General features: G+C 37.8%; 1 protein-coding gene across 1 annotated transcript in view; it reads right to left on the bottom strand.

The window, feature by feature from the left end:
* The window catches only part of LOC103152713 (calcium-dependent secretion activator 2-like), a 220452-nt gene extending 211654 nt beyond the window's left edge, over positions 1–8798 (bottom strand). Inside the window, exons 1-2 of the mRNA XM_016661313.1 lie at positions 8118–8798; positions 3156–3269 (exon numbers count right to left, since the gene is read on the bottom strand). Coding sequence (XP_016516799.1) covers positions 3156–3269; positions 8118–8453 — 450 coding nt within the window. The 5' untranslated portion in view covers positions 8454–8798. The remainder of the gene's footprint in view (positions 1–3155; positions 3270–8117) is intronic.
* Between the last annotated feature and the right edge of the window lie 604 nt (positions 8799–9402).

Below are 9402 nucleotides of genomic sequence, written 5' to 3'. Positions count from 1 at the left end.
AATTTACTTGAGGTAAAAGTTAATATTAATGACACTTAATGACATCTTTATAACTGGTGCTACTTGTTCCACTTTAGTTGATGTAAAAGAAATTGTTAATGAGTCTGTTATTAAATCATTTGTCCGTGTAATAAAGCTTAGTGAAATCTTTATTGCTTGTCCTACTTGTTTTGCTTTATTTCAGAGAGTGGAAATATTAATCATTGTTTTGTTAAAGCTTTTCCTAGTGTAATAATTAAATCAATATGACTACTATTATGACAAATTTATGTCAGATCATGATTTCTTGGTTAATAAGTTGTCATAATGAAGGCATTTCGAATAATGTCAACTTTGTGTCATTATTTACCAAATGACGCTTTATGACAACAGTCATAACTATTCATGAAGACTTATTCATGTTCATGACAGGTGTTATGTCATGTTTATGACAGTGTCATGACAGTCTTATTCAACCCCCTTCAAATAAAGTGTTACCTGTTAAAATTTAAAATATCCAATAAATTTTGTTCCACCTCACAATTGTATCCCACTTGTTTTTTTATTACTCACAAAATAATTTTTTTTTTAGATCTTTAGATCTTTATTTGAAGCCTGAAAAGCGGCAAAAGGTTGAAAAGTTCAAATAGGCCAAATACCTTTGCAAGGCACTGTATGTATATACACATATATACATATACTCACACACATACATACATATGCATTTTACTTAAATGCATATATTATTTTGATATACTGTCTCAAAATAATGAGAATTTATTTTTTGTTGGGTTTTTTTGTTTTGTTTTACCGGAGTGGCGGAAATGGGCTTCCGTACTTTTTAGTATTGCAGCATTTCTCCCCCTTGCTCCTTTTTTCTGCGATTGTAGCATTTTATTTATGATTGCAGCTTTTTGTTTGTAGCATTTTATTTGTGGTTGCACCCCTTTTTGTTTGCATTTGTTTTGTTCATTGAAGGTTTTCGCTCTCATTTTCTGTTATTGCAGGGATTTTTTTATTTGCAGTGCTTTTGTTTGTTTTTTTTGTTGTTTTTTTACATGCGTTTGTAGCTTGTTTCGCTGTTTGTTATGTGTTCGCACCTGTCGGCCACAGCAGTTTGGCAATGAAACACTATAATCGTTTCTGAATGACTTGACTGAGCTGGTAGGTCTCGCTGTGGATTGCGCATGCCTCCTGTCACTCAAACTGGATACAGGCGACCCTGTATCGGAATGTATATTAATTCTTCATTAAGGTATGAATCAAGCTTAAAAACCAAAGTGATTCCTCTCCTTATGTAGTGTTGTGGAAAAAATTAACAAGAGTCTGGATGAGAAGAAAATGAGAAGAAATAAGAAATGAGAAGAAAATAAGAAATTTATAAAAACCTTGCAAGGTGAGAACAAAGATACAAAGGAGTCTGTCAAGTCTGCTCTGACCAACAGTGGCTCTGACTTCCTTTTATAGGTTCTGGTCAGAGAAGAGAGACTTAATTGGACAATAGATGTAAATCCCTGATTGTTATGTACTAACAATTCTGTGGAGCCCTACACAGATGGTCTGGACATTTTTCTATTACAGTAACTCAATATGAACTGTAAATATAATCTAGAATAGCAGTTAGAGGGCAGTGAGGGTGATATATCTTTGTGAACAAAGAATTTTGAGCACTGTGTGTGTTTACATTTCACATGCTGCCCAGCGCATGGCTGAGTCTGTTTGATAAAAGTTTATAGATGTGTTCCTCGGTTAGACGGTGCACTAATGGGTCAGTGGTTAGGCCTGTGGAGGAAAGGGGTGCTCACCTTTTAGTCACTCAGTATGCTGGCTTTTCCTTTTTAATTCATTATTTTAAGGCTACATGATTGACCAAACTGCACCATATCAAATGCTTTGTCAACTTACAGTCAGGCAGAGTTACTGCAAAGAACAGAAAAACTGGTCCCATCAAGCTCAGGCAACCAAAGCAATATCTGTGGTGCTTATTGAAAACTCGATAGACGCAAAATGGAAGAGCTACTTAAGCCTCAGAAATTAAATCTCTCTATTTGTTCCTCTGTATAGTGCAGAGACATGCACAGTGCAGCGGATTTAGCTCATCATGCAGGGCCGGTCCACGGTTGTATGGGCCCTTGAGCAGAATTTGACATAGGGGCCCCTTCTGCTGCCAAGATCAGCACCATTAAAAACAACAGATTTAGTGAAATGTGGGAGGGGGTTTAATTGGCCAAGTTTAAAAGCAATCAATTATAAATGTAATTTACTGAGATGCATTTGTCAACATACAGGGCTTAAGCAGTTGCTGACTTAATTTGGATTCAACAGAAGTTAAAATAAATTATATTTATTTTACTTGTATTTTTTGATTTGTTGTTTTTAAGACTCTATAATGGTGGGTTCAAGTATTTTCTGCAATGTCTCCCAATTACATATATAATTACCCAGTAATATTTTTACATTTTCTGTCAACTCGGCATCTTTTAAGACAAAATCATGGTGGATCACCTTGGTGCCTTAACCACCGGGCTTAGCAAGTCCTCTGGGGGAAACCCTGTACACTTGAAAGACAAAACTAATTTGAAAGTAACTTTTCAACAAAATCTATGAGTTTGTTGAAAAGTCAATTTCTTAATGTTGATTTTAAAAAGTACTAGTTCTACTGGTTGATTATTTCACTTAAAACATTTTTCCAATGTTATAAGTGAAATGACCTGCTAGTGGAACTTGAAGTGAAAACACTTTTTACAGTTCGTTAGTTCCATCAAAAATGTGATATTTTTGTTATAAGCAACAGTGATATAAGTAGGACATTTAAAAAGATGTTCTACTTGTATCACTTTATTACTTTGCTCTTCATTTACCAACACGTTTGACTAGAACTGACTGAATGGAAACAACTGATTGACAACTCAGGAGAACAAGCCATAATCTATGAATATATTTGGTAAATAAGAACACTTCAGCATATTAACAGTCCTCGATGTTGAAGTTTCTTTTTCACAAATGTTTAGTAGGTTAGCAAGTAAGTACGAAGTACAGACCCATTCTAATTTATTGAATAGGTCCATGGTTATGACAAGAATCAAGGTGGTTGATGAGAATCAGTTTCTTTGACCAAAACACATTTCTGTTTCTGAAATACAGACATCATTTACATGAAGCTTGTGTTCCCTCACCTCATAGTAGCTTCTCACAGCATTGCAGAAAGCTTCATCAGCGATAATCTGAGTTTCTCCATTCAGGAAGGCCAGGAAGTGCTCCTTCACTGTCTGCAGCTGCTGCTTGTTGACCTTACAGAGGAAGCAGGAGGTTCAACATTAAAACAGTGAGACTCAATGAGGAGTAAATAACTGGAAAAATGAGTTCCATATAGACATGGGGTATATAACAATATTCTATGGAAAATGGTAAAAACAAAGACATAACATTAACATTATTTTTATAATCAGATTGTGATGTTACCATTGTATTACACATGTTTTAATGAGGATAAAAGCAAACTGTGGTAACATGACCTGAACTTGTGATCTTTACATCAAATATTAATATGTCTAAGATTCATAGTCTGAACAAGCAACACAATGGATTGAACACTGGGAAAGCAAATTAAAAACATTTAATTTGCATTTTAATTTCAAGCCTTAACACATGAAATAGTTTGAACCCTGTTCCTGTGCCCATTGAGTGTGGCTCATCTGACAGAAAGTGACAAACACTACCTTTGCCTTTTCTGTGATAATGTTTGAGCTGGAAGCACAATCTTTTATGCTAGTCATCTTACATTTAGTGGCAGTGTTTTCTCAAAATGCATTTAGTCAAACTTGAGTTTACATAGCACTGGTATTCTAGAGAACTTGGTTCTTCCACGCAATATGTAGTATATCTTAAACGTGGGCTGGATGATATTGCTGAAAAACATATGTCAATTCATTTATTGTTTTTCTTTGTTTTAAATATCTGAAATATTACCAATCCTCTTATCTACAGTTTCTTCTCAATTTCTCCCTTCACTCCACACCATTTATGATTTTTAAGCAGTTACTCAACAGGATTTTCCTAGATTGCCGATGAGTGAGTTAGTTGATGCCAACTTTGAGTAGCAGTTAGGCCTGTCACGATAAGAAATTTTGCTGAGCGATTAATTGTCTAAAAAATTATTGTGCTAAATAATAATATTGTTTCAAGACCTTTTGATGGAAATGACTAATAATGCATGCGATTTCCTGCCATAGATAGATACACTTTATTTTCAAAAGAACACATAACACTGGAACTGATAAACTAAATAAAGCAACCAAAAACAAAAATGAAATGGATTCTCAGTTTCCATTAACAAAAAACGTACTTGAATAAAAACTAAACAACATAAAGCCAAAGTGGAAATAAATACTGCATTCAACCAAAAGAGTGCAGATTATGAAGTCTGTATACTAGATTGTCCTTCAGTAATCACTAGATTTAAATAAAGAAGATGGGCACATCCGACTACCTGATGCAATAGTTCACACTACACGATTTTTTGCGCTATTTTCCCCTTATGATAATCTTAGATCGTTGGCCGATCTAAGATTGTCGCTGGTGATGTCGTAACCGATCATCCTGCAGTGTGTGGTGTGTTACGGTAGATCGTCGTGGCCGCTCCGATCTAAATCAGGAGGTTTCCTCGACTGGAAGCTTAACGCAGCCTGTTGAATGTGACAGGTAGCCAATCAGAAAGCGCGGATTCTCCTCGGTGCTTTTTGAGGGGAAATTATGAAGGGAATCCCAAACAGCTGACACGGTGCAACCCGAAGTCCAGCAGACATTGGAGATGATATGTGGAAGCAACATTATTATTTATTCAACATTTTGTGCAAAGAATATAGAAATGACAAGGGGAGGAGTTGGAGCCAAATTGCTACCGCAGTTGATAAACCCGGTAAGTTTTCAGCTGTTCTTCGTTAACGTGACATAAATAGGTTACAATGATTTTCATTCAGTCAGGACTTTATGCCGACTCTAGCTAGCCACATGCATCACAGGTAGATTCTAGTAAAGCATTGATTACCATACCATACCATACCAGCTTTAATGCCTGATTTTAAAATTAGTTAACTGGACTTGTAGCCATTATTTTGTGCCCATGAGGCTGGAAACCACACGGCACGACGAACCCGATCGAACCGTTATACCGAGGATTTCTGTCGGCTAATGTGTCTCTCAGGTTTTGAAAATGGGCCGACAACTCGTGTAGTGTGAGCTGGACATTACACTAAGGACATGATGAAGGGAGGGTCAGTGGAGAGCACCGGAGTTGAGCCTTTTTTCATTCAGTGTCATCAATAGAAAGAAAAAAAGGCAGGAAGAGACGATAAAGCCGATAATTAAAATGAGATCGATAGGTTTAATTTATCGTGCGATTAATTGATTTATCGTTTATCGTGACAGGCCTAGTAGCATTATGATGTTGTTACACAAGATTGTAAAATGGGCAGTTTTACAATTTGTCTGTTTAACAGTTTATAAAATGGGCAGAAAGTTACATGGGCACTGGCACCTTTTAACTTGAAAAAGAACAAATCCACTGAATAACAGCAGGTAACTTCTGGTTTAGATATTTTGATTTTAGATATTTTGGATATTAGATATTTTGATTTTATTTTGCATTTAATGTGCTGTTGTGATTGCAATTGGGAATCAGAATTACGATTCCCAGTTGCTCAACATCTTTAATGTTGAGCAAATTGGATTATTAGATCAGAGGGGGCTGGTTCTGCTCCCACTGTTGGACCGTTGCTACACGCTACTGGTAGTAATATTTCACAGACGAAGCGCCATTTCTGCTCCACCCGCAGTGAACCCTCACACCGAAAGTCTGCTTAAAGCTGCAGCAGGTAACTTAAATAAACAAAACAAGATTTTACGTATGTATTAAAACTTTCGCAATGCAATAACATAAGACAGATAAAATCAATCTGCCTCCTCCTGGTATTCTGTAGAATTACTCCGCTCAGTCAGAAACAACCAATCAGAACCAGCATTAATCAGCTAGCTGATCTCTCAGGAAATTTTGATTCAGTAACTCGGGATTGTTTATTTTGATGCAACCTGCATTTGACTTTGAATGAATATTTATTCTTTCTTGACATTATTTGATATAGGCAGTGTTATGAGATTTATTTGACTCATGTATAATTTAAGTTGTTGAGAGCCTTACTGTTAAATATTATTTTACTGACTGCAGGTTTAGCAGTTGTCTTTTTGACTGAATAGCTGCTGTATTGTTCCTGCAAATATTTTGTAATTTATGTCTAAATTAGGTGAATTTATTGCCAGATCACATTTCCGTTTTGCCAAAACATAGCAGTATGTATACCTAAAGCGAGAAATTAACAGCCAATCCAGGTGATCGGCAGAGATCGGCCTCATTGGTTATGGTAGAACCTGACTGAAGCTGATGATTGGAGTAAAAAGAAGTAGAAACCCTTAGCAACATACTCTGTTGCTCTGACTGATCACTAAAGAATATCTTATTGGAATATCTTATTATTAAAAAAAAATACAAAATGTCAAAAAGTATGATTACTGCTGAATAGACAGTCCACGCAAAGTACAAGAGACCAAAGCACCAAGGCTGACATCCACAGTACCATCTTGTCTACAAATAAAATGAATTTATACCAATGCTGCTATATTTATATTCTTATCCATTTCCCTTCCAATAACATTGTAGGAAACAGGAAAATATGTTTTCAGAATGCTGAAGGTTTGTCACGGTAGAAACTTATCCCATAGTTGGGTTAAGATCTTGTCACAAATAGATACATGACTGGTTCCAAATGTGGTTTGGCTCATCTGTCTACATTCCATTTCCTCTGAAAGCAGTTAACACATGAACAATCCAAGCTACATCACATAACACAAGGTATATGTGGGTTGTGAATTATTTACACTTACTGACACTAAGTTAATATCCAAGCCCCGCCGTTGCTGAAAGCATGTGCACAACCTGATTACAAGTTTAATGACACAGTATCATGATTTAATACCTTCTAAGCTATTAAAGCAAATAGGCCTTTGCAGCGCTTTCGCTGCTCGAGCCTAAATATTAACAGTCTCATCGAAATATTGCAGGTGTTTTTGTGTTTTGCTTTAGTCCTTCGTCACTGTGTAAATCTGTTAAAATTTTTCTAAATTAGCTCCTATTTTAGACACTGAATTTAATTTCTTATTACTTTTTTGTACTGAAATACAATTTAAATAAAATTTTAACATTCTTGCTGAAAAAAGATAGTTTATAAAACAGTCATGTCAATGACACAGATGATCTCACAGTATCATGAGCGACACTGCCAGAGAATGGCACAGTTGGTAGCACTGTTGCCTTGCAGCAAGAAGGTCCTGAGTTCAATTCCTGGCCCTGGGTCTTTCTGCATGAAGTTTGCATGAACTGAACTGAGTCAATTGAACCAAACTGAAGCAATTTAATGACTCCTGGTGGTGCTCTGAGTTCAGTAGATGATTAGTGTGTCACACTCAATTTACAACATTCATGCCCTGTAAACAAACAAATACTTGAAACTGTTTAAACTAATCTATAACCTATGAAAGTTTGAATTGAATTATGGGTATTAAACAACTTTTCTATGATATTCTAACGGATCTGTAGCTGACTGATGGGAAGTGATGGATGGCTGTGAGAATAAAGGCAGACTGAGCTCCCAATGTTGTGGATTCTGACAGTGCCTCTGTTGCCAAGTATTCCAGTCTCACTTGAGTGCATTTATGTCTTTAATTGTTTTTGCATTATACACAATGCTCACACAATTGCCTAACGGACATAACATTAGATCTACAACACTTTATGCCATGTGTCCATGTTTTGGAAGCACTTTTAAAGTGGGAAACCTACTGATCTTTTGAAAACCAAATAAACTCAATGTGTTGTAGAAAAGAATGAAATTATTTGTTTTTCAGTCATTTGAGGTTAAGACTATGCTTAACTGTTCTGTGCATTATTTTCATTTCAAACCATGTAAAATTATGATGTTTCAAGGGTTCGCTAAAGAGTCCGCTCTGTTTTGGTTGAGACTTCTCTAATAGAAATTCCTGCACAGAGAAGCTAAAGCCTACTTGACCAGCATACTGTTCAGTCTCACCTTCTGCTGCCTTCGGGCCATGTCGGTGGGCTGCTTGGCGTTGAACGGATAGGAAATACACCGCAGAACAAACACATAGATCTGCAGCTTAGTTCTCCTCTCGTTTTCCTCCTTCTGAAGGCGCTCTCGCTCCTTCTTTTCCTCGTCACCTGCAGAGGGGCAGTCTTTTGCACCTTCACCGGGGGTTTCGGCAGGCTGCAGCTGCTGACCGCCCGCCCGCCCGCTGTCTCCCTGCTTTTCTGCCTCTGAATAGGCGGACGGTTTCCTCGGAGGCTCTCTGGTAACTTCTGTGTCGGACTCCCCGCCCGTGTCTTCACTAGAGGACGGATCCAGCATGGTGACAGGTGTTAAAACTCAGACAGACTAATAACACGGCAAAGTCCTGTTTACGATTTAGTTTGTTTTAGTTGACGTGGCGCTACCGCCAGCATATCTACTGTCAGCGCCGTTTTCCTGCTGGAACAAGTGCTGCGTTTGAAGTCACGACCCGGACTAAATGCTGTTTCTGATGGCGACGTCAGGGCAGGCGGAGTTTTCCGGGTAAACGTCGCCACGTGAGCTTCGTTCCTTCACGCACAGAAAATGTGTTGGTATGGTAGCACGCGCTCGAGAGCTATGCGTACAGGTGAGCAACCTGTGGCTGCAAGCAGAGATAGGTTGAAACAGAGCGAAGAGGTGTCACTCTGGGGTTTTTTAAATGCACCAAACGTTTTCCAAATTCATAGTTCTGTATGCTCAACATATGATTTAAAATTCCACCCATCCATTTATTATCTTACACGATTACCCCGGGAATCGCAAGGTGTGCTAGTGCCTATCTCCAACGGGCGGGTGGTAGGGTCACTTTGGACAGGTCGAGTTAAGATTCTGTTTTCCTATTTAGAAATAACATTAACAAAATCGAAATGAAGCTGCGCGCTTAGTTGTTGGAGAGCCTCCTCAGTTTTTTTTTTTTTAACTCCGATGTCTTTAATGATAACAAGCAATGTCGCCATGGTAACTCATGATTTCTATTTACTTGTTTCCACTGTGTAAGCTCTCTACACTATTTTCCAATTAAATCGTAATATGTTTTAAAAAGCCATACATTTCAACCAGGGGCGCAACTACATACTTTCTGAGGTGTATGCGAATATGTCATCGGCGCCCCTCCTCCCTTGCCCTCCCCTCCAGAACCCTCAAGCTCCCAGGCCTCTGGTAGAGGACCCGAGCTCAGAGGATGAAAGAGAGAGAGAGACCACCCGTGGAGGGTGAGAAGGGAATTTTTATATAAGGTGACATATAT

This window comes from Poecilia formosa, unplaced genomic scaffold (assembly GCF_000485575.1).
Source record: "Poecilia formosa unplaced genomic scaffold, Poecilia_formosa-5.1.2 Scaffold323, whole genome shotgun sequence".
NCBI lineage: Eukaryota > Metazoa > Chordata > Actinopteri > Cyprinodontiformes > Poeciliidae > Poecilia > Poecilia formosa.
This window is presented reverse-complemented; position numbering and strand designations above follow the sequence as displayed.